We start from the raw sequence: 27080 nt of genomic DNA on the forward strand, positions 1-27080 counted from the left end.
TCTTTTCACCTTCTCCCATTTACGCTCATCTTCTTCCATCCCTCCATTTTCTCTTTTTCTCTCCACTTTGCCGATTGTCTCTTTGATCATGTCCGCTCTGGTCTACTGTATAATTTTGCTCACTAATTTATGAAACCATAAATGATATCAGCTCCTGTTATCCATTCCTCAACCCTAAAATTACTCCTCACACAGACCAAATAAACTAACACATAAACACACTGCAAGGCAGAGTGGGAACAGCTGTACTTGGAGTTGTATGAGGTCATACATCAAAGCATTACTAGCAGTGATCATTAATACAACATGATATTGGATCTGATTAAAAAACTAAAGCTGGATGTTGGGAAATGGCATCATTATCCTTATATTTGAACATGAAATGAACAGTGTGTGTTTGTGTATGTGTAGATTTGCATGCTGAAGTGTGTAGAGCAGAAAAGATTTTAAGGCAAAAGCTCTGCAGACATAAGTGGTGATTATGAATTGCTATAAAAATGGTTATATAAGATAGGTACTGTTTATATGAAATAATGACATTATTAAGTAATGGAATTATTATTGTCATAGACATTGACAGGTACATTCATATGTTGTAATGATGAGAAAAGAATTTCTAAAATTAAAGAAATTAAGGAAGCTGTAATTCAATACATTCAAATTTAAAGTACACAGTGGCAAAGTCACAAAAAGGCGAGCGTGTGACTGATGATCATGCACTGCAGTGTTGCATTGTTTCCCACAGGATTTTAAGAGACTATGGTTGGTGAACCTCGGACCATGGCCCCCCTGGAAAAATATTTTGTACATTTAAAGTTAAATGCATTAATTTGGTTCAAAATTAAGAGGATTTCTATGTATAACTTCAACAATGTTGTACTCTAGTAAACTATTTGATCATAAACCCATTGTATAGCTATAAATGGTGATGAAACAGCAACAAAAGTCAACAAATGTAGCCTATGTAATGTTTTTCCAGCAAACCTAAATCAAAGAATAGAAAATAAAAAAAGTAATTTTCCTAACAATTTATTGTTGTTTTTATTACTTTTAATGGACACATTTAACATGTTTTATACTTTCTGTGAATATGATATAATCCCTTTTATATTTTTCCATACTGGATAGACACCTTATTTTGACAACCGGACGTTGTCACATATGTATCCTCGCACTAAATTCATCAAGTCCGACCCAATTTGATAACTAATGTTGTATGTGGTTCTCGTATGGCGTAACATAAAGACTTCACAGCCTCTCTTCAGGTGGGACTCTCATACTGCAACACTTGTCTTTGTAAAGAGACAAACTGACAGGATGAAGTCACTAACCTGCCTGTCAGCTCGCTCTGGTCCGTTTCAGTGAATTTACCATAAAAGCTTGAATACGCGTGCACTCCTAATTTAGGCGCGGCTAACTTAATCGCCTTCTCACAAAGCTCACAAACGAGTGACAGAAAGAGACCGTTAACGTTACCGTAGTTACCTCAAAAAGTGGTTGTCTCGAGTCGGAAGCATACACTGTAGGGGTTGGAAGTGTGTGAGCGTGCCAGCGCCCACAAAACACAACGTTAGAGGTTTGAAACGTGTGAAAATATTTTTGGTTCATTTTGAGACTATGGCGGAGCAAATTAGTGAATTATTAGTAAAGTTCATTTATAGATCATCAAACTGCTATCTCCTGCTGATCCAACTTTAGATGAAATAGATTGAACAAAATGAGGAAAATATGGTGATTAGTCATATTTACATGTTGACTATTAAAAGTAACTTAAACCCTGGTTTTGTTAATTATTAATCATACTGAGCTTTGACTGGCCTAGCTAGCTGTTGCGGCAGATCTGTCTGTTGGACAGCCGTGATCTAATGTAACGCAAAACTCAAATGTCCTGCTTAGGTGTTGGACAGTAGACCAAGTAAACTATTCAGTTGTGTTAAATGAGCTTTTGACAGTTAGGCGAGCAACAGTATTGTTAACTGACTAGGCTATGCCAGTACAACTGCAAAGTTTTATTTAATTTTAACACATTTAACACAATCAGACATAACTGACTCATTTGGATCTAAGTTCAGTCTAGCTACCTTAAAACAATTAATCATAGAATAAACTTAAAATGGTAGGAATCATTAAGTCACAGTTTTAAGTTTGTTTTTAGAAAACATTTTCTGAAACCGAGGGACTATGTAAGCCATTAGTTTTATCATATAATTAAGCTTTCCGGTAGAGTCGAGGTTAAACCTGTCATATTAATTTTTATTCACTGTGAAGGGTTGATAGTAAATAGCTATAAATTACCAATACCACTTGTGTTATATTCTCATCAACACTATTGTTGCCAACTTTGTCACTATGAAATAAGGGACAAGAAGTGGCCTGCTTCAGCAGTGCAGGTATGGTTTTTGCGTGAATATACAGTGTATAGTTTTAAGCAATTTGTCATAATGATAGCTAATCTCTTAATTAAATATTTGGTAGGAATAATAATAGTTTATATATAGCAGGTACCTTTAAAACAGTCCTTTCATTGTACCACTACCTGTTACCTTTACTCTATTTGTCTAATACAAAACAATTGTGACTCTGTAGGTTAGAAAAGGGTATCCCCTTCATGTACATATGACAAACAAAGTGTATGCTGTACCTTTACTATTAAACACTTGTGATGTGTTTTATTTCCAGTTCATGCTTTTTCAGGCAGTTCATCAGAAATTGATGAATAACATTTGCAGTTTCATCACTGTCTTCATAAAAGTCAAGTAACTTGCACCGCATTCCATCAGACACAGAAAAATATCTCACGGACACTGATTGGATGATGACAGGAGTCGGTGACCATTGTCAAATGTCATGATCGGCACTGCTGCTGTTGTATCAGTTAGTCAAAAAACGGGACAAGGCAGGTCACGTATGGGACAACTCAATTAGGCCTAATATAAGGGACATCCCGGCTAATACGGGACAGTTGGCAACCCTAGACAGAACATTTACTCGCAGGGTTCAAAGACAACAAGGAGGCAATGTGCAGTTTAGCCAGTCAGTTCAAGATTAAATAACCTCAGAGGAAATCTGATAGTTTAAAAACCATTGGTTTCATTCAGTTAGAAAGATGATTGGTCTAACTGGTCGGCCCTGTCTGCTTACTCAGTGAGATGATGATGATTTAAGTGAGTGAGTGAGAACAACTTGTAACAGAGCATGCTTCCTCCTCATATGTACAATAGGACATTGATCTCTTGCTCTGCGGTGGAAACGTGCACTCACACACGCACACACACACACACACACAGATATATTCAACAAGTATGCAGTTCTTGTAAAAATCCAGTTTGACTGCCTTCTTTCCCCACATGCCCGCTCTATTCTCCTGTCTCCACTCTACTACTATACTATACTTTCCTCCTTCCACAGAATCCTCCCTCCTCCCTCTGTCGCCTCCCCCAAGAGACGGCAGTTACTTCCCTTCACACTGAGTCACGTACACACACTTCCTGCTCTTCTTTTTTTCTGTTCTCTCAATGACATAGCTCCGTGTTTCTGTCTGACTCTCAGCCACCATGTGTTGTGGCTGCAGACCACGTGGCAGTTAACTTCTGACTGGAACGTTATTTTAGTAGATATGTAAAATAATCACGGGTCTCTTACCAAGGTTTCAGGTTGTTTGAAGAGTTCTTCAGGGTGTTCCAGGAGTTTGTAAGAGGTTTCCATGTGTTTTTGAGAGCATTTGCTGGATTGCTGAAGGGGTTTCAGCGTGTCTTAAGGTGGCTATAGGGTCCCTTGAGGGACACCTTTTAAGGGGTCACTCATTTGGTCATTCTTTAGAGTTGTTCATTGGATTGTCTCTTACATTTTATGTGCACAGAGCAAATTCTTACACAGAAACTAAATACAGTTTTCATGTTTCAGGAGATTTTCCTGACGTGATCAACAATGTGCTACCAAGACCACATATTAAACAAACTACACAGAGCAGCTCATTTCACTGATAAACACACTTTGGTCGCAGTTGTACTTTGTTGTGAGCTACAGGGAAATGTGCAGGATAAATGAATGCAGACTTCCGGATAGGTGCTTCTGGTGTACGTGACACATTAACACATCTAATCCTGTGTTGTGCTGGTGCACACGCCTCTATTGATTTCAGTTTCGAACCTCCTCTAACATGAAAGTCTCATTATGCATAATGAGTAGCTGTTGAGTGATGAGGAGTTGTTGATGAGAGCTCCTTGTGACTCCGACAGTGAACAGTGTAATAATATGCAGTATATGCCAGATGATGGAGGCTTTTATCCAAAGTGCCTCATAGTACTTCAACTGCATACATATTTTAGAAAGGGTGGTCCAATGGGAACTAAACCCCTAATTCTAACAATGGCAGTGCTGCGCTGAGCAATGAACTTCACAAAAAACAGCAACCATGGCAGTCTCGTAGAGGGAAAATAATTATTTCTCATGTTTGGTTGCTTGTGTCTCAGAGAGAAGTGGTTACACAGATATTTCCTTTGTGATCGCATAAGAGAGCAGAGCTGCAGACACGGGTGACGCTTGCAAACTTGTTTTTTTCTCACTGAGGCTCTTTCCAGTTTTTTGGGTTCATGTTTTACAAGTGACTCATGCACTTTTGTTGCATCTCAAAAAAGACAAACCCCTGGGAGTTTTGCTTTAATCTCGATGTTTGACTAACATGACCTTTTTCTCTCTCTCCCTCTCTTTTTCCATCATCAGTATGGGGAGGAGGAGGTGTGTTCGGACCGCTTGGACACCGACTTCCCGGACATCGACCTCTCCCAGCTGGACACCAGCGACTTTGACAGCGTCAACTGTCTCAGCGAGCTACAGTGGTGCAACGATCAGCCAGCAGACGCTTCCCCGGCCTCCATCAACTACCGTACAGCAGATGAGCTTTTTGAGGTGAGGCTTACCAGTTCAGGTATTCTGTGCAACTGATGTTGCTCTCTTCTGCTGTAATGGGTGCATCAGAAATATATACAGAGACTCTTCGGTATTTAAAATGAATAGATCGATTTAAATAAGATTTATGAGTAGATTGATTGAAATTTGGTGGACAGGCTTCTGGTTCACTAAGTAAATTGATGCAAAAGATGTTACCAGTACAAGTACAAAGTTAAAGGCACCAACAAGCCATTGCACAAGAAAATAACCCCCTTCATCAACAAATTAAAGTCATGATTGCTTCAGGTTTAAGGCTAATCCACAAAGTTGGCACCCTGAAGTCACACTTCAACTGAAAAGTTCTCAAATCCGATTACATTTTGGAAAAACATTCTGCTGGAACCCTTAACACAACATTAGTGATTCAGCAATGATAGAAGGCACCTTAAAAGGACAAACCCATTGCTTAATATCTTGAGGACAGCTTTCAAAAGTGAATGTACTTTAGAATAGTTTGTGGATTTAAAGGAGACCTATTATACTGCTATTCCAGTCCTATATTGTAGTTCTGTGACTCCTGTATAGCAGCTTTGCATGATTCACATATTTATACTGATTCTTCATGTAAGCCTTCATTTCAGCCTCTGTCTGAACAAGCTGTAGATGCTCCTGTCTCTTTAAGGCCCCCCTCCTCTCAAAGTCTGGCCAAAGCATGTTACCAGGCTTTTGTTGTTGCTGGGCGGAACAGGCAGACTTACCCTGGACTCACAGGCAGCGTGTGCGCCGCGTTACGGCTACGCCACGGTTTTAACCCGTCCTCAGCCCGGCGTCAACTCACATTGGAAGCGTTTCAGCAACAGAGCGTTTAGCCTGCCCCACGTTGTTGACTTGTTGTTCATTTGTCATTTTGTGTGCTTCTACAACTAGGGTGACCAGACGCCCCGAAAAATCCGGGACAGTCCCGAATTACAAGCAGTTGTCCCAACTGTAGTCAGGTTTGTCCCAAAAATTGGACCTAACATGAGTTTTGATTATAGCCTAATTAAACATTAAATATTGATCGTTGTAGTTCACTTGCTCCAGCAGGGGTTGCAGGTTATCTGTACATTGTGTCAACAGCATTGTTATAGCAACAAAGTAACACTCGTGCTCTTTTCACCTTTTTGTTTTCTTGTGGTTAGTGGAAGTTACAGTCGCGAGGACAAGGAAAGTGTAGCTTCAGGCAGCCATGGAACAGCGGAGAGATCTGACACGCGCGTTGCGCAGACAGATGTGACACTGCACTGATGATTAGATTAGATTAAAAATTAGGTAAACGATCATGATTTACCTACATATCCACAGTTGTGTTTTTCCTAATGACAGACAGGTGACTTTATGAAAAAAAAAGATTAATTTTAGCGTTGTGTTTTGATTTTCACATGTGTTAATGTTCATTGACACTCAATGTACCGGTGGCCACACCCCCTCCTGTCCCCATCCCCGTCCCAAATTTCACCCATTCTCATCTGGTCACCCTGTCTACAACCAATCACAACGCTCTGTGAACCATTTTCCCTCAGTTCCTTGCAGGGCTGAATTTCCCACATGGAGCATTTCAGAATAAGAAGGTTTTGCCAGCCTGATTTTGCTGAATTGTTTAGATTTAGTTCATTTGGTAAGTTATCCTTGATTTTTGTGCTTCTACTGTGGTTAAGAAGGCTACATAGTTAAATTGTTTCTTTTTTGGTCTGTTCTAACTGTGTTTATTGTTGATATACGATCGGGAGTCTGTACAAGGTATTTTATTTTGAAAATCGACCGGATTCTTATTGCCGTTTCTGTATCTGACTTCCTGCTCGGCTCATCTTCTTGGTGCTGCTCGATGCGTCTTCGGTCAAGACTAGGCCGGCTGCCTATTCTTCGGGTGTGAGCACAAGCATTGACAACAATGGCAGCGATTTGCAGCCATAACGCGGCGCACATGCCTCCTGTGCAAGTCTGCCGTTTCGTAGAACAGAGCTGTTGGTAGAAAAAGCAGTTCAAAACAGAGCGTTCACAACAGGAGGAAACCTGAGGTTTTTGCTCACAGAGATTTCTTATAAATGCTTTAACCTCATTTTTTGAAGCTTTGGCCATGTTTAACATAAACATCCAAGATTATAACATTGTAGAAAAGTCATAAAATGTGGAAAAGCACTAGGTCTCCTTTAATGTTGTGCAGCGTCCCTGAGTAAAAAAGCATAGTCCCATGGAGGTGCTAAGGGATTTTTGTTTTTCAGATAGGGTTTAGGTTATGGGTGAGATGGGGGCTTTGCGCAAACTTTTTTAATTTCTGATAATAACCCATAGAAATCTTGACTGCTTCTTGGAAGTGTTTTTCAGTGGGTCTTCAACAGATTTTGCAACATGCAAAACTCTGAAATGTGGACATGCAGCATGTCTCAGAGGGCGCTGCCAAGAAAGTAATTCCCAGTTACACTGTGTGTAACATGATGGTGAAAGCAGTCCATTAGTTTGGATCGGCCCGATGCTTCTACGGGGCCAGTGAAAGCCCTGAGGCTCCAGTTTCAGGTACCTTGCTGGATGAATTCAGGGAACACCCTTTGTATTTTTCTCTATCTGAAATCAAAACCTGCATCATTGATTGTCTATAGGTTTCCAGCCCCTGTGATGTCTCCTGGTCCCATTACAAAAGCTAAATTGAGTGCATCTCAAGAATAAAAAGACTGCAGCGAAGAGATAAAGTAGCATTTAGGTCCAGATCATCAGCTATGTAATGCAACTCTGTTGGTGGAAATTGCTCTAATGCTCAGCAGAGTATTGGTTAAAGGAAGACAGGCAAGACATGATGGGAATGCAGGTGAAGTAGACACAGACTGTCTCTGTACTCACTGACTGTCTGTATATGTGCTTTTATTCCTATTTTGATCACCATTACCCGACGCCTGATTGACTGTTTATCTTCCGGCTGTCGACACAACTTTATGACGCAGGTGGCATTTGTAGACATACTCAAAGTACTATATTAAAAGTAATAGATATTGGTATTGACATCAGAACCTTTATAAGAAAGATGCAACACATAAGACAATGGTGGCCTACTTTCCTTTTTCATAGACTGTTTCTTGTGTGTAGCTATTTTTTGGTCTGTCTTTTTATTTTCACTTTTTAGAAAGTTCACATTTGTTTCTAATTGTCTTTATCTGACTTTAACCCTTTTTTCTCTTTGACAATACATACAGATATTCTGACTGCTTCTCTTTCCTAGCTTTCTTTCTAAACTTTCTCTTCTTCTGCTCACTTTCATAATTAATTAAATATGTTTTCGAGATTGTATAAAGTTTTACTTTTTATACCGTCCCCTGTATCACCTGCAAAGACCTGTTTAAGAAAAATGTTTTTCTCAGCTTTCCAAATCTCTGCTGCCACCCGCCAACCCCCTAGCAAATTCCCTGCCCCGGTATATTATATTTTGCCAATATTGTATTGATCAGACTACTACAGCAGAGAAGACTGTCAGACGGTGTTCGCTTATAAACAAACAGTAATGAATTGAGTGATAAGCAGATGGATGAAGTCCCCTGTGTCACTGTCTCTCTGATGTTCGTCAATACACCGCTTATTTATAGTAGTGTATCAGAATCTAATCCCATGTGGGGTGGGATTGATCTGTGTGTGTGTGTGGTAGGGCTTCATTTAACCTTGGAAAATATAAAGAGAGAAATGGTTTGAGTTAGAAAGGTTAGGCTAATAATATATTATTGCTTTAATATTAATCATAATGCTATATGCATCTATTATTGTAAAGTAAATTATACGTTATGCTGCTTTCTGTCATTGATGTAACTGTCTTTCTCTCTGTTTCTTTTCCACTCATTTTGGAATCTAATTATCCAGAAAATCTAAATAATATCCTTCTAATCAAATTTATATTATCAGTTATATATAGTTAGATATCTGTGAGTGCTGTTGAATGTACAAACAGAATGGTAGTAATGCTAATAAAGCCTTTCTGATTATGATTTAGCGTCTAGGACAGTAAATGAACATTTATTTACAAAAATGCTAACTAAATTATTTTACAAATGTATCAGTAGCTAAATTCGAACCCATGCCTCTGGTGATGTAGCACTATACTGGAAAGAGAGTAAACTGGGCAAAAAAGAAACAGAATTAACCCAAAGACAACTGTCACTATCAGGAGCAGCATCATTTATATTGCCACAAACTTTACCGTTGATGCTGCTGACTTATGACTGTTATGAGAATTTAAAATATAAAATTGCACCATCCTGGGAAGAGACAGAGAGGCAGGCAGCAAGCCAGAGAGACAGAGAATAAATGTAATAATAAATAGTTTGGCAGCCGGGACAGCTCGGATGATAAAAAGAGAGAGACAGATGAATGGAGCTTGGTGGCTTCCCGTAGGCCAGTCATGCTATCACCTCTCCACCAGATTCTGCTCTCAGCAAGATGGCAACTCTGTAAAAGTAAACAACCCATGTGTGGATCTGACAGGAGGGATTTTGGACCAAAATTACAGATAAATATTTTCTGCTGATTATCTTAACAGTTGACCAAAAAGCACGTACACCATTGTGGGAAACCGAATCCAAGATAGTTGTGAGTCAAACTAGATCACATCAAATGAGATGGAAACCTGTGTGGTGTTCTTTTTAATTAGGTCAAAGTTCAGAGTTACATCATCCTGACCACGTTAATAAGTTAGAAAATAAGAAAGAATAGACTGTCGATAACAGCTGATTACAGTGAATGGACGAGGAAGATGGAGTAGAGGGCGATTCGAGGAGTGATTTAGCAATGACACAGAGCTTCCAAAATACTTTCATCTGCTGAGGACAATCATTTCCAGACATAAATGTGGTTTACATGTATAAATCTGTCAGTTGTGGTTATTTTCAGTTATTTTACAGTCTTAATGAATCAAGACTAAATGACTCATGGCTGTTAGTGCAGGGCGGAGTCACACAAGATTTAGGAAATTATGATCATTTTTTAACGCTTATCCATCACAACAGCTTGTTTGTATCAACTACACAAGCCTTGTTTATTAATAAATGGCAGGTATAACTGATATAACTGGACATTATTGATTTATCTTGCTTTGGGGGTCCAATTAGCTGATTTTCTTCTAGCCAAAATTAGATAGTGTTACATCAATCAAAATATTATCTCTAAAAGTGATGGCATGAATCCTTTCAAGAGCTGCTATTTAGCTCTGACGTTCAACAATCATACAGGGAGGAATCAGAGGAAATAGACCGTAGGTATTTTAGGTTATAAGTAAAGGTGACTGTCAGCATTTCTTCCTCCTATAGTCTGAACAGCAGCTGAAAGCAATACATTAATGCTGCTTACCTCAAGTGTTGTTGAATTCTGGGAAATGTAGGAATTCTCTAATTCAAATATAAGCTGACAAGGCAGGAAAAAATTCCCCAAAAGCTAACCATATCACATTAAACTGAAAGTTAACTCTTGAGGTTTTGTGGAGTTGTCATGAAATTGGAGATGGTCAAAGCACTTTAAGGATTTCTTGTCCATGTTGGCTTCAAAGTTAGCAAAGTTAGCAAAGTTAGCAAGGCAAAGAATTAACTTCATTTATTTACTTAATATCTCAACTTTTACAACGGCTGCAAAATAGACCATGTGGCGAGATTGTTTTGTCAGCAACTTAAGAAATGTTCTGAACAATAGACTTCTCTTTTAAAAGTTTTCCACTGTATTCTCACCCATGCTCTCACTGTGTTTGGCTCTCTTCAGATAGAAGAGGAGAATGCGGCTCTACTCGCCGCTCTGACTGACAGTTTGGATGGCATGGTGGATGCCGAAGTGGGTGGGCTCTCCGTATTCCCTGCCCTGGGGGAGGAGCCTGACCAGGAAGAGGAGGAAGAAGAAGACAATCTTCCTCTCAGTGCAGAGGACTTCAGCCAGTCCCTGGGGGCCGAGACAGAGGACCCGTCTCTAGTAAGGACACCACTATACTTTTCCTTTCCTATAGATTTGCTTATGGTCATTGTAATTGAGATAACATTAAGTGGAGAGACCTCTGATCAGAACACTTTCATCTACCCTGAGGTTCCCTGACATCACTTTTGCATCCCATTTTTGAACATTTACTCCCATTTAAGAACTTGATATCTTCACCTCATATTCTCTGTTTCATTTGTCAGTGGACTGCGAATCAAAAAGTCTCTCACAAATCAAAAACCACTGCCTCTTGAAGTGGAGCCTTTCATACATGCATCAAAGACCATCCACTCCCCCTACACAGCACTCCCCCCTCTCACCCCGCCACGTTGTGCCTGTCCTTTCCCATGCTCTCCTCTTTCTTTCTCCCCAGTATCTTAATCTGTGTCGCATTTGCTAACCTTGATGTTCCCCTTGTTGGCCCGCGAGGTTTAAAGTCTGCCTTTAACTCCAGGAAAACAGAGGGGCGCTGAGGCACACAGTGAACTTTCATCCAGTCCTATGTGTGTGGGTGTGTGTGTGTGTGTGTGTGTGTGTTTCCACCAGGACCACGTGTCCTTACAAGAATAGAAAGGGAGGTTAAAATCCTTCTGACTAAGGACACGTTGCAGATGCTTGTTCAAGTTGTTTGTTTTGGGCAATGATTAGAATTATGATTAGTTTTCAATTTGGTTAAGATCAGTAGTAGTTTTAAATTCAAAAATAGTAGTAGATTTAGGTTGGGACTAGGACTCTTACTTAAGTTGAAACAAGTATCAATGGAATGTAATGTACATGAACAGGGAAAAAAAATAAAAGGTATCTTTTATTCACAATGTCAAAGATGACAAAAGAAAAAAATATTAAACAGATTAAAACAATTTTTAAATATGTTGCATACTGTTTCACAGGTTAGAGCCCCTACATCTTAGTAAAAATTGACTTTAATAAAAAAACTGTATGGTTTACAGAAAGTGTCACATCCCGGCTCATAGCATGTGACAAAAAGGGGGAGACCAAGCAGATTAAAGTGCCAAAAAGATGTTTTATTATTAAAGAAACTAAACTAAAGAAACTAACAACATATCTGTTTGCAGTGGTGAGTGGTATGCATGGATGAGTGAGAAATGTATGAATGAAGGTTGATAGCAACTCAGGACAGCTAACAAACCCAAAGCAGGAGATATGGAGCCTAGGAGAGAGAGACAGACAATGAGACAGGTGTCAGCCCATTATCTAAGGAGCCCTCCCAAACTGCCAGCTTCTGCAGGAAGCAACCAATGAAGCCACAGCAGGCAGAAAGTCGTAATAACCATTTGCCGGCAAGCTAACATTATCTTGTTTGAACCAACTTAAACACAAAATCACACTGTGTTTCACATAATTTGCAGTAATGTTGCACACATAAACGTCATAGCCTACGTACGACAATGGATTTTTGCTGGAAATCCGATAAGTCCTGGAAATCCGATAACAGTCGGCCTATACAGGCTGCTGTAGGCAACTGAGAAAGTTTTTGAGGTCACATATAGGCAATAAAATCTTAGACATATATTTAAATTCATTTTAAAAACTTCACAATGCCCCTTTTAAATGGTGTGTGGCTGACTTAACCGGTTACAGCTCAAAGTGGCTCGGCAGTCTTATGTAATATGTTAAGGTCAATATCAAGTTCATAAAAGGTATTGAATTTTACTTCAGGATTCTGTATATAACCTGTCATCAACTACTTTAGTGAGTGCAATACTATCATAACTGATAGAAACAATAAAATACTAAAATAAGACCAAAGTTGTGATGGACCTTAATATTCCTGGATCAGGTTTAGGTTTAGCAATCCAAAGGTTTTTGTGGAAACAACAAATTGCTAAATCCCTTAACGCTGAATATTGTACCCTACTTTCCCCCTGGTTCACTCTGCTGTCAGACGGATTCAGGCCTGCACCCAGCACTGGAGCTTAATTGAAGCAGGAAGCTATTTCACTGCAATAAACGACATGTGATTACGGCTGTAATGCGGCCTTATTGCACTTGTCAAGATTAATCCAGCCCGCTTCCTTAATTTGACTTAAATTTCACAGCAAAGGGGTTGCTTATATGGTTTGCTTGAGTGCTCTGATTTAGCGACAGTCTACAAAGATACTATTGTTTCATGGCCATGAGTCATGCTGGATGGCTGAATACCTACAGTGTAAATATTCACCGAGCTGCACTGCCTTCCTATTTGCAATTACATGCCCAGTCGTACTATAAAACAAGTCTGTCAGTGAAGTAAGAGGAGGTTTGTTAAGCTCTACAATGAAAGGTTGGGTGTTTAGCAACACTTGAGGTTCAAGGAAGTAAAGTAAGTGAACAACAGGACTCAACAGAACCTGCTTTTAAAGCTTGCAGAAAACATTCTGATGATGAATGAAAAAGGGAGAAGCCAAAATAACTTTTAACTGAGTCATATTTGATTGGTTTATAAATGACTACAAGTCAACATACAGAAGATCTGCAGGTTTCATAATGCCAAATTTAAGAATTGTGAAGACTTTTTTTCACTTCTGTCATGAATAAGGATAGCTATTCACGTGCTATACTTTGATTACATTACTTATGATCAAAAGTACGAAGTTGACAACTTTGCTAACCCAGCCAAACATCAAGCAAGTGCCACTACACAAGACACAGCAAGCCAGCTAATAAGGCCAGCTCGGCATTTGTCTTGCATTCTTTCTTTTAGCTCACGCCACCAAGAAAAAGCCAGTCCGATATTTAATATTGTCCGATCTCTTGCTCGGTCACTCTCTTTTTCTCTTCCTCCGACAACGTCTTCTTCAGTCTCTAGCCAATGATATCCATTCTGAGAATACCGAGCTTGCTTCTTTTTATAGGTAGCTTGCTGAAGAGTCGTGTTGGTGTGTGACGTGGTGCGGTAAAGCATTACAACGTTCTCGCGATAGGTTTCCTGTCCGGGATTCCAGTGCTAACACTGTGCAATACCAGGCACTCCAGGCTCTGATTGGCAATGACAGAGATGGCATTCTCGCAATTACAAGTCAGTGTACCATCAAAATGACCTTGGAACATACTGTTTAAGCTTAAAACACGACAGTGCGTGAGTATTGCTCACAGATATACTAGCATGGTTCTAAACTCTCTAATCTCCTTATCTCTGATGGGACTTTGCTAATATAATGTGCAAAATATAAAAATGGATACTAAGAAATTAATAATGGAGCAAGAGGTTCAACTGTGTTTAGTAAAGCATATTATATTCGAGCACAAGTATACTGCACCTGTTTTTCCCCAGTAGATTTTAAATATACAGTTAAGTTGGATTTTATCCTTTCAGAGGCTTTGGAAGCTTCAACATTCTTATGGACTTCAATGAGCTGGGATCATGTGACATATTTTACCCTTCTGTTTAATTAAGGCTGCACTACCATTGCTAGCATTGCGAGATCTGACTGGGGCATTCCTTCCAAATTGGTGGAAATGATAATGACTGTAATGACCTTAGATAGTTCAGGACAGGAAGCTGAGAAAGCCAAAACAATGCCAAGCCTTCCTGTGATAGCCATCAGTGTGGCTTACACTATTCTGGCAAAGTAACAGCAAACAGGATGCAGCAAGAGAGAACTGGGCTTGTTGCTGTTAAATGCCATGAAGGTATTGTTTAGTCCAAAGCAATAAATCGGCAATATTAAGGGCTCAACCCACCAAATGCCATCATCTTCACTGTTTTGTTGCACAACATTGTCACGCTTCACATGACTGCCCTGCCCTTGTTTCACCTTGAAGACTCCTTAGTTGTCAGTCAACCTGTATCAAAATAAGAATGAGTGTAGGCTGGTTAATCAGTTACGCCTGCCAGTTTTCTGCGTTTCCACCTGCATATGTTAAGAAAACACAGTGAAGGTCAAGTGAGAAGTGGTAGGTTCTGTTGGATAGTTACCATTATATACTGGGAAGAACGTGATTAAGTACAGTGTAAGTCATCTTAGAAACCCTGTCAATCATGCTTACATCTTTTGTCAGCTGGGTGTCTTGGTCTGTGTTTTGAATTATCTGATACCACAATGACTTTGGGTTCAAACAACAGGAGGTGATCATTACACGAACAGTAAGCAGATTGATGCTGAGAGAGCACATTGAGAAATAATGGTGTGAAGTTTAGGCCCAAATCTTCAACCTAAATGTTAAGTTTAGTGCCATAAACTCTCGGTGTGTGCTCAGCTTAGTGATTAGCTGTGCTCTCTTTACCCTGCACCATCGCTGTTCCAGCGTTTTTCTTGCTGGTAGAGCTGAAAAAGTATTTTCTATCCCCAGAAACACAGCATTCAGTCAGCTGGTTGCTGCTTCATTCCTCTGACAGCTGACAAGATAACACTTTTCAAAAAAGTTTCCTCACATACACACAGGTCCCTTTTTCTGTCAAACAGCCACATACTACTACTATTTCTGCTGGTAAGGTACAACTACAGTTTCTACCTATACTTTCTACCTCTCTTTTGTTGCCACTAAAACTTCAGAAATAATTTCCCTAAGGCATCATTTTGGTATGCCTCCAGGCAGCAAGTTTGTGACTAGCACGACAAGTCAAGCCTCCTATTGCTTTGGGGGATTCAGAGTTTTCTACCTCTATAGTAGAGAGATGCCTACTATCGTTTACATCTCAGGATCACTGGTGAACAGTACTGGGTGTTTTTCCGAAGCACAGGATCCACTTAGGATCAACCAAATATTTTTGATGCAAGCAGTTGATAGTAGGAATGTAATTAATATGTAATTTAAAAAATCTGAATTTAAGTGGCACGTTGATTGACAAATTAGTGCCATTTTTAGCATTTCACATTTCCTGATTGTGAACTGATGAAACGTGCAATCACCATCTGTTAATAACTACACTACTACTACTATTACTATTCACCTGTATCAGCCACTTAACTGTTGTAATACCTAACCATTCACAGTTCAAATTGCTGTTTACACTTTTACAAGAACCTATATTTACATGAGAGCACTTCCATGACCCAGTGTTTTTCTTTCTGTCTATTTAATTAATGTTATCCAAATCTGGTATCTTGTCCTCTTTGCCCAAGAAAAAAAAATCTACTCAAACAAAACTGAAAAATAATTGTGCGTCTTTGGTATAAACTTACTAATTAGTTTCATAATGATATTCCCTGACTTCTGAGGATTTTTTTTATATTCACTGAATGAATCGTCTGGAATGCACAGTCTCAAAACTCATTGAGGACCGACTCCGGGCCCCCTGACAGAAAGCAGAATATTTCTCTTGACTGTATATAAATCATATCATCCTGCATCCTAGCTCTGTTTCCATTGCGTATACTATCAGTGACAAAAATAGCAACCTGACATTCACATCCACTCACACAGAAAAGCCTGTTGTAATAACATTATACTGTTTACTCCACTGAAGCTGCCAGATGTGTGTGTGGGCTTCATCCCCTATTTCTATCAGTTGAGTAGTTTACTGTCACATGACTGCTGTCACTCGTGTTTAGGCCTGAGTGCAGCTCTGCCCTCTACTGGTGAGAAGTGATACTGTGGAGTGTCTGTCTGTCCATTCAGTACACATCAATCTGCAAGTTTTATTAGCTTGATTAGATTCACATTAAATATCAGCAATTTATTCATGACCTGTTAACAATGTAATGACGCATTACCTAGTTATAACTCTTATGTGATCCGATTACATTCTTTGTATGTAATACATTTATACACCAATACTGACAAATAGATGTGTATATAAAATCACATTCAGCCTAATGGAAAAAGTAATTTCAGTCTAACTAGTCTGAATGTAATCACAGGTATGTATGTTATATTCATGTTTTGACAAGTTATAAACTGTTTGATTACAACGACTCGATCACATCTCTAATAACATTAAATATATCTTTACTGGAAATAGGACTATTTAAAATGAATTTCAGGAGAGCAACATAACAACAAAATGAAATGTATTAATAAGATGCTGGTCCACCATGAGCCTCCAAAACAACTTCAGTGCTGCTTTAAATATTTTCTATGTCTCCTAACTCTACTAGAGGGATGAATACCATTCTTCCAAAAGATATTACCTAATTTGGTGATTTGATGTTGATGTTTTAAAATGCTGTTTAACACGTTCTTCCAAAATCTCCCAAAAGTGCTCAGTTCAGATTTGGTAACTGCAAAGGATATGAATCACAAAACTTTCATACTCTTCTAAACCATTCAGTGAGGAAGCCTCAAACCCTTTATGGAAACATTTGTATTACATGCGTAGCTCATTTATTTACTGTATTTTGTCACCATTTTAATCTTGAATTATTATTAATCATATTCTAATTGCAGACCAGGTTGTCATTGAGATTGGTCACTTTGCAATTATGACTTGAAAACGCACTTGTAGACATCTAAAATATTAAAAAGCTTAAACATTTTATAGTATATAATAAAAATAAAGCCAGTCATGTGTATTTGTGTGTTTATTTGTCTAGATTGTTCTTAAGTTAAAATTGTGTATCTCCAAATGTTAAGTTTCAATTTGTGATCTAAGAAGAATGGTCTTTTTATATCTAGACAGTATTTGTTAGCGTATTTCAGATGGTTTGCTGTTGTTGAAAAGCTCGTAAATCACCATACCTGGATACATGGTACAACCTAGTGTTTGAGTTGCACCTTAATTTGCTCGCCTGTTTGTGAGTACACGTTATTTGTTAGCTTGCATGTGTTTTCTCTATTGAGTAAGCCAGTCACACTGTTTTATTGTATTTGCTCCCTAATGTTTTTTTTACACCACCAAATATGTTCATATAATCTTCTTGTGTACATGTTTATGTTTCCTCACTGACGTGTTTGCATTGTACTTTCATTTGTGTGTATATCACTATATTCATGTGGGATTACAATTGCACCTCCAGTTTTCCCGTATGTGTGTGCGCGCGCGCGTGTCCCACCACAGAACAAGGCCTCCATTGATGATGCCAGTGGAGCTCTGGAAGGCATCCAGAGTAGAGTAGAGTAGAGCGGAGAAGAGTAGAGTGTTTGAGGGGCCCGGATGCTGCCGGAAGGCTTTCAATGTTTCACACAGACACAAACCTTCAGTCTCCTCTTCACTTTCCTCAATGGGACTCTCAAAGAAGCATCATCACACAATCTGAGCCAAGTTGGCTCGTCCACAAAGGGCCCCATTAGAGAAGCGGGCGATCATCCTGTCAGTCATTTGACCCAGATAGTATTCTGTGGTTACAGCCAGTTCTGTTGGGTGGTAATGTTGTACTCATTAAAGCATTCCAGTAAAATACCATGATAGTGTTGTAAATAAAATGTAGTTTTAACTATGACCCCCTGAACCATAAGCTGTAGCTGTATGATCTGCTGTGAAGCTTATTGCTTCAGTTTTATTTATGAGTTTTCTCTCCATACTATTTAACATTACTTTCTCATAAAGATGTATGCCAACTTAAAAAGCATATAAAGTCTTTTTAAGAGCCTTTCTCAGATATATGTAGTTCCCCGTACAAAGTTGAACTAGAGGTGGGTCAGCAGATTTGATGTATGTTCTGGCGCCATCAGAGGTCCATTGGATTATTAAATGTCAAAGCTAATCGCTAATTATATAACAAAGGGACTAGATAATCATAAACATGAAACATTTGTAGTGTGGTTTTCTGTCTAGTCAGTAATTTTATATTTTTTAAGTAAATTTAAAGTGAATAGTCTGTGGTAAATTTATTTAACTAGCTAGCAGGCTAATGTATTAAAGCAACATGCTGATAACTGAGCTCGTACATGTTAGGTTAGCACAAGTTTGATGTTTAAATGAAGGTTAGGGTCAGCTGAGCAGATACCTTAGCTAACAAACTACCATTATACTAAAGCCACTGAAAATACACGTTTCTGATTGGATCCAGTTCTTGTTTCAAATGTTTTTTCCCCAGCTGTCAATACCCCATTTCAAAGTTTTCTGTCTGTGATATTCTCATTGTTTCACAAAACAGGTGTCTCCTGGATAACTTAATCATATGATAGGTTTATATTGTGGCCATCGGGTTTGAATATTTCATAATCATTTCTTTCATATTCGATATGGTAGATACAAAATACTACAATTCATATGTGCCCCATGACAAAGAAACAAGTCAGAAGTGCAGGGCTGTAGATTTAAATGTATTTTCAGGTTTCTACTTTAGCTTAAACTCACTAGATACACAATAGTAATTCAAGCTTGGTAATTTGGTATTTATTGTTGAAATTCACCTGGGTAGACGGTTTGTGACTATGACTTTTTGATGCTTTTTTCCAAAGAAAATCATCTTTTTTAACTGATTATTCAACTTCAATAAGTGTATTAATTCCCAGTAGGGATGAATTGTTGACAAACACAATCAGGTGACCTCAGTCACTGTTTCCCAAGAGATTAGGACCTCAAATATGGCTGCCAGAGGGTGTGTTGCATTAAGTGAACCCTGTGTGTGCAGGACCCTTTGCTGTAACATTTATATCATTTGGGAATCCTACTGCTCCAATCCTCATTCCTATCACATCTGTATTTTCTACATCTTCTTCTCCTGGAGCAAACACTGCATAGCTTAGTGGGGGATTTTCTCCCTAAGCTGATTTATATCAGCTGATAGCGCTGTCATGAAGCTTGGTACTGGGATGAATGGATGAATAGACAAATGGAAAAAAGCTATGAAAGGATGGAAGGAATGAGGAGCGGTAGTGTTAGTATCCATGTGAAAGGTAATACCCATGGATTCAGGAGGGGTTTGTTTCTTCTCTCTATTTTAACTGTGGCTTCCTATTTGATCTTAAGGAATGGGAAAATGGAAAGAAGAGAGAGAGGTAAAAGACAACATTAAGGCGGCTACACAGAAGAAAAAGCAAAGAGTTGATGTAAAAGTACATAGATTTAGATTAAGATGGCTGTCAAATGTCAGAAATAGAAAGAAAGGATGAAGATCAGAAATGGGAAAGTAAGAGGGGACTGTGGCAAAGATTTATGGATGAAAACAGAGAAAATGGGCTGAAAGACAGGACAAGGATTAAACAAAAGGAAGAGCTGATGGAGATAGGTGGTAGAGAAAGAGGGAAGGAAAGAAAGATGGGGAGGATGGGATGGAAGGAGGGGTGTTGGAACAAATGGGAGCAGAGGAAGAAGCAGACAAAAGACATCAGGAGAGACCAGAACAATTTAGAGGGACTGATAGACAAAACTGTTAAGATGGAAGGATGGAGGAGAAAGGGAGGAGCAGAAGTCATATTCTATGTTTTTATAGGCAGAGAAATGGCTGAATCCAGATCTTTAATGGGAAACGTGAATGTGCCATGTAGCCGTCAGCTTTAGAGATATGATAGATGTGCAGTCTCATAACCTCATGGCCTCTTCTGCACATTATTCCCTTGTACAAAGATCCATCTGCAGGACATTAACACCCGACAGAATATAGATTAAAAATTGTATTGAAAGGCTATAGGAGCGAAATGTTGGACACCTTCATTTCACTATTAACCCTTTAAATTTTTTTCAGCCTCTTTTGTTATTCTGAATAAAATGTGTAAAAAGATGTATCTTTAAGACTTATGTAGCTTTTTACTTTTCCTTCTTCAATTATCAATGTATCAATTACGTTTATAACTCAAATGTATCATGTAGACTAATCTTAACCAAATCTTATCCTAAATATCATTTTAAGGGAGCAAGGACTCAAAAATTGCGATCCATCCAGAGGGACACATTTGGTCCTCATTAGGACATAATTACAAGAACAAAAGTACATCCTCCTACTTTTATTTTACTTTTTATTTTGCCTAACTGACTTCTCCCACTGTCTTCCTCACTAGCTGAAGAAGCTGCTGCTGACTCCTCCCAACGTGCCCACGGGCATCGACGCACACAAAGATAGAGTCAACGGCCATCGCTATAGCAACAGAAGCTTGCACCTACGAACAGTCAGACCTCTGGTCAAGGTGAGGCACAAATTACTGGGAATACTTGTTGATTAAAGGTAGATACAGTACGTGATAGTTGAATATGAAATTAAAGCTCTCCCTTCACTTATTTATTAACAATGCACATGGCTTTCCTCAGTCTTTCTTAGAGTGTGAAGTGGAATTGAAGCAGTATGTTATCTTGTAACCCTAGACACATCTCTCTGTTCACCGGTTACCGCCTCATTCCCTGTGTCTTCTGAAGGCTGGCAAGATAACAAAATTGGATTTTTTCCAATCACTTTCCTTCAGAGGTGGCGTGTTTAGACAGAAGTAATTCACTGTTGCATGCACGGCTTGCAGTCAGCATCACTGCCGCTGCAGAAGTTGGTCTTCCAGCAGGTGCATGCAGACCAACACGTAGATCATATATCGGCATTTGATTATGAATTATTCCTACACTGTCAAGGCATTTGAGACTGTTTGCTAGAAAGGTTAGAGTAATAGTTTGTTTACATGCTTGAAATGACCTACGTTATGTTTTGTTCCTCACACAAATAAAAGCAAGGTTAAGGTAAAGTTAAGTAGTAGGCTGCAAAACCAAGTGGGGGGGGGGGGGCGTTGAGATGTATGGTTTGGTCTACTAACTGTCTGACTTTGACACCAGAGCTTGCATTTTGCAGCCCTTTTCTATTAATAGTCAACAATGATTTATTTGAACTATGATAATCTTTTTTAAAGTTAACCAACCCTTAACTTTATAGGTTGCAGATTAGAAAAGGCGTATATGAATCACAACAGACATACGGGTCGCTTTGAAAAGCATTGACATTTGTTAGATACGCTGGACCAGGGACATTTCTCAATGTCTTTGTGGGTGCGTGCATCATCCTGCCTTAAACAACATCAGTATTGGTCTGTAAGAACTTGTATTGCCAAAACCCTACTTATAACATGAACAGAAAAAAAACAGCAAAGCAGCCAGTAGTTGTCCAGCTAGTGCAACAATAGTTTTATTTTCCAAATTACATATCTCCTTTTGGACTGGAAACTCACTGAGCCTTCAAGCTTGCAGAGACCTTCAGCTGCTGCCCATGATAGATGTGGTGTTGTGGAGGAGAGGACATTTACAATGGCTACTGCTGTATGACTTAGCAGTAATTGGATAGCTGTCTAGCATTGTGCTTCAAGTGGTCATTGATTACAACACCAGTAATTTATCATGTACAAGCACAAAACAGTCTTCTGCTCTGGCTCAAGCAAAGAGGATACAAAATCCCCCCAGGATGCAGCGCGGGAATAAGCCAAGCCTGTATCCATCACACACCATCCTTACCGCACTGTTGCCGGTAGTGTGCATGTCTGTGTTCGTTTTTTAGAGTAGTGTGGCTTTGCTATGGCAGATGGTGAGAGTATTGACTGACAGGGCAAGAGGTCAACAGTGAATCATAGTCTCTCTCCTCTCCCTGTAGGAGTAAAATAGAATCAGCCATTTCATCGCAGCTGCACACTGAATCATCTCTCACGACGTCGGAAGCAAAACTTACTGCTGTGTGCTCAGTATTGCTGTATCCAGGGCAGGAAATTGAAGATACACCCATGCGTTCATGAGTCAGTTATTGTTGTTAGGTGGTTCATTTTTCTTGTTTCTGTTAACATCTGTAGACAGTGTGATGTGATATGTCCAGCACAGTAACAGTGGAGTTTAATAGAAAATGTAAAATGGTTTTAGTGTCAGTTTCTCAAAGTCAAAGACCAATGTGTCGATCTAGATAGATGATCTGTTGCTTTGGATGAGTCAAAAGGCATTTTACAGTGTGTACAAAATCAAATAATAAAAAATGTGTACAAAGCTGGTATAGGGTAAGTGGGTAACTATTCATAAAGACATACAGTTAGAACAGTTAAAATTATTTTCATTTTTAATTTAAAAACCAATAACGTGAAAATGTATTTCAATTAAAAAAAAACCCTGATTACAATATTTAGATGAATAATTTTTAAATAAATGTTATTTAATTCGACCGCAGGTTCTGGAAAAACCCCAAATGATCAAAAGTGTGGTAGAGAGTAACTTACTAGACAGGCCATATTGGCTAGTAGTTGTCTATTTAATGGTTACTTCACTCTCATCACTTACTTACTATTGCAGCATTAAATTCTTGTAGTCTAATCCCCAGTTCACAGACGAGTTTAACAAGATCAGAGTTACAGGTGTAGATTCTCTCCTTTTGCTCTCCTCTCGCAAATTCAGACATTTTCATCCATTTACCTCTTCATTTGCCTCAGTTCAGTGGCTCTTTATTGTCATAACACCAGAAAAGCTCAAAATGTAGAACATTTTTCTCCATTCAATAATTAAACTCATCTCTGTTGATATGTGACTGCAGTCGTAAAGTTTTTCAGCTTGTAGGCTAAATGTTTTAGCCATGTACAGAGCAAGCAGTTTGAGGATAAAGTCTCACACTGGGATTCATGCATGTGTGTCTCTACCCTCACACAGAGTGACCTCCCACAGGAGCGTAAGCCCCGAGCGGTGCGTCCAGCGGGCCGCCTGTGCACCGAGCTTCACCGCCACCTCACCACCGCCAAGGACTCAGAGGACACCCCTGCCCCAGACACAGAGGAGGACGAAGAGGAAGAAGAGGATGAGGACAGTGAGTCGGAGGAGGATGATGAGGAAGGGGAGGAAGAAGAGGAGGAGTCTTCCAGCAGTGAGGTGGAGGGTGTGGCACTTGTGGCTGCTGTCCCCACTGAGCCAGCCAAGCCTCAGTTCAGCTCAGAGAAAGAACTGCACTCAGTGGTGGAGCTGATCACCTACATGCACACCTACTGCTTGCCCACACGCAAGCAGCAGGGCTCGGAGCGTAAGGACCGTGACCTCCAGAGGCCTCGGGCCAGACCTGAAGCCTCCCGCCTGGCCACCACAAGCTCTCACAGCAGAGTTGTCTTGGTGGCTACTCCTGGGACTAGTGGGGCTTTGACTGGGACAGGCAACAGTGCCCCTAGGAGGCTCCCATTCGCAAAGCGAAGGGAGATGAAGGCCAGCTCCCTTCTCCGTGAGCTCCTGCAGCAGAGCAGCTCTTTTGATGTGAGCAAGCCTTACAGACTGCACAGCCCCCCCTACTCCCACTCCCTCAGCCCCAACAGAGAAGGAGTATCTGCTTCTTCTGCCCTGGCTAAATCAGCCCCAGCCCACTCCCCCAGCTCCACTACCCCTAAATTGGAGCTTCGTAAAGACTCTCCGTCCCCTGAGAGGAGATACTACTCCTCTGAGGTGCCTCAAACCTCTGAGGAAACAGCAGAGGACAGCGGCTCCTTCTCAGTTCGGCGCTCCCGACGTCTGGCGTCCTACCCCAGCCGGTTCGCCAAGAGGCTGCGGCCTGGACGGGCGCGGGAAGGAGAAGGGAAGGACAAGAAGGAGGAGGGACGAGCAGGAGTCAAACTCCTACCAACCCAAGCAGGAGGGGCAACCACGACGGTGACGCAGCCAGAGCTGCTAACAGAATCGACCAAACCCTGCTGCCAAAACGGTGAGATGGACAGGAAAGATACAGGTTACATTCATACTACAAGCTTTTATTGTGTAGTTTTTATAGCTGTTAATATCAATTTTTTTTTAACCGACTAATTGTAATCCATATCTCAAAGTATTCGTGTTTTTTACAATTTTATTTTGTTCCCTATATTTATACTGGCTCAGCCAATAATTTATAATGATAAATTTAACAATGTGAATGATGTAGGATTTACTGAATGTCCTTGGAGATGTGAGCATTATAATGTAAGTCACATATACTGCAGCTCTTATGTCTGGTTATGGTCTGAGATCCAGACCAGAGTTGAAAAAATGTGACTAGAAAATGTGACTGCTGATCACACTGATAATAAAGATCAGAGTCACATAAGCGGTTAGAAAATACCAGTGTTGAGTGTAAATGAAGCCCAAGATACAAACACAACAGACTTACACATTCATGCTCATTGTTAAGGGAAAAAGTGACAGACATGCACCTTCCCATGTATCTGCATCTTCACATGCATGTAATGTAATGCATGGTTGTAATTGGCTTTTTATTCCGATTGCAGAAAAGCGAGCCTGCCTCTGTCTGCCTCTCAACCCCAAGTCCACAGCGTGAGTATCTCCATATAAAGTACCTGCTGTGTTTTGTCATACAGTAGATGCTTAGTAAAAGTACTCCTTCATTTTTCATGCAGCGTCAAGCCTGCAGTAGCAGAGTACTTCATGTAAAGCATCCTTTAATGAATGTCTTTTTTCCTGGCCTCTTATTGCACTAAAGTCTTCTAATTCATAGCCAGTTATTTTGTAAGCTAAAAGGAGACCGACATTGTAGGTTTTTTTTTTTTTTCAAATAGTTTATTTTGAAGACCAGACAAAATGCAGTGGTAGTTCACCAATCATTCAGTTTTTAACTTCATTAAATTTAAAGGCTATATCCATACATGAAATCTTTGAAATTGTAACTAAATAATCCTAAATTGCTCAATAAATGTGCATTACTGATTACTACTAATTTAAAAAACTGTCTTCTAATAACCTTAACCGTGAACAAATGTTAACTATAGCTAAACTGTTGATTTGCTAATTACCAATCATTCTTTTTATTTTGATGTAGTGTTTTCGCTATTTTGCTACTAGGTTGTGATCTAGATTCTGGTAACTAGAGCCACATGCACAGTAGAGCATGGCTGGGATCTTTTTCCAATAGAGTCCCACTTAAGTCTGATCTAAATTCCAAATGGATATAATGGAGGCTACTGTTCCACATTGCCGAGGAAATGCAGTCAACATATTGGGAATCGCTTATTTATGAGTATTGAGTGAGAGGCGGTTTACCATTAAGGAGCACAGGATTTTTTCAGTTATACTAATCTAATGCTTGTAAATGTGCAAATTACTGTGTTAATCACCTTTGCTGTAATTTTTAACATTCAGCACCAATTGATTTGATCCTATTTAGGTATTTGTTTCATTGTCTCAATTATATAATCTCATGCTTCCCAATCTGGCAGTAGTCCATAATTAATACATATTCACTTAAAAGTATTAAGTGTTTGGTCTGGAGATTTGTTGTTACAGGGTGGAAAAGCCTCTGAAACAAAGTTAGTGACACTAATGTATATAATTACACTCAGCATAACTTGACAGCGCTATCTAGACCATGTTTGACCATAATTGTCTTCATGCTTCAAAAAGAAAGCCTGTGTTTTAATCCATATCAGTAAGCACAGTTTGCAGTCATGTCATGTATAATGTCATAAGAGTGTATACTATTCTGAACTTGTAACAAGATAAACCAGGCCCAAATTCAGCTATTTTTTTCACAAGATCCCTAATGAATTGGGACCCCTGGCTGGCTTACTCAGATTTTAATCTCTGCCAGACAGAGTGTCCTCAATGTTCTTACTTTTCCAAATTAACCCCCCCACCCACCCATCCAGGCTCAAAGCCTGGAACTTCTCCAGCTCTAACCAGTCACAAAGCTGAATGTTTTCCTGTACAAACCCCTGGCGTCCGTCCATCTTCTAAATGAATCTGTCTTCTAAAGCGCTCACCAAAAAACAACAAAAAGTTGTTTTTTAAAATTTATTTTACTCTCCTGTTCTCTGTGGAGGGTAAGTAATATCCCCCCTGAAGCCAATCGGCTCGGCACTGCTCCTGCCTTTCATGGCAACTGGAGAAACAGAAACAGACAGCCAGAAATAGAAAGCAGAAGAAGAATAGGGGAGAGGACAGCGGAGTACATATGGTTGTTGTGATAAGAAATGAGGAGCGCCGAGAAATGCCAGTAGCATTTACAGGGAGAAACATAATTCAAATTCAGCAGACATCATCTGAAACTGTGCTGTTTCTGTATTTTAGGGAGGGAAAGAGCTTTTACTGAGAGCCTATTAAAGATTGTTATTGGATTGCTGTTAACTTGAATGTTTGAAAAATACAACAGATTCCAACATGACACAGCAATCTTTAATTTCTCTCTGTCCTCTCTTCACCACCAGAGAGTCCCAGTACGGCACCAAGCCCTTCGAGCAGACGCTCAGTGTCGATCTGTGTGGAACGGCAGGTAAACACATCATGTTTACTAAGTTGTTTGTTTGTATGCACATCAACATGTTACATCCCTCAAGACACAGTCATAAAGGGACAGGGATAGTGGGACCAAATCTTATTGTTTGGGAAGTAAGAGGAAAACATGCATTGACATTGTCAGTTAGATTCCTCCTTGAGCTGATGCTGAAAGTGTCTTGGGAAATATGCTTATTCTTGCAGTGAGTTAAAGTAGATG

General features: G+C 39.6%; 1 protein-coding gene across 1 annotated transcript in view; it reads left to right on the forward strand.

Moving 5' to 3' along the window:
- Positions 1-27080, forward strand: part of ppargc1b (peroxisome proliferator-activated receptor gamma, coactivator 1 beta) — a 92506-nt gene that overhangs the window by 57480 nt on the left and 7946 nt on the right. The window contains exons 2-7 of the mRNA XM_046030932.1: positions 4723-4908; positions 10654-10857; positions 20686-20811; positions 23276-24305; positions 24862-24907; positions 26794-26858. Of these exons, the coding sequence (XP_045886888.1) occupies positions 4723-4908; positions 10654-10857; positions 20686-20811; positions 23276-24305; positions 24862-24907; positions 26794-26858 (1657 nt within the window). The remainder of the gene's footprint in view (positions 1-4722; positions 4909-10653; positions 10858-20685; positions 20812-23275; positions 24306-24861; positions 24908-26793; positions 26859-27080) is intronic.

Source organism: Micropterus dolomieu, linkage group LG19 (genome assembly GCF_021292245.1).
Source record: "Micropterus dolomieu isolate WLL.071019.BEF.003 ecotype Adirondacks linkage group LG19, ASM2129224v1, whole genome shotgun sequence".
NCBI lineage: Eukaryota > Metazoa > Chordata > Actinopteri > Centrarchiformes > Centrarchidae > Micropterus > Micropterus dolomieu.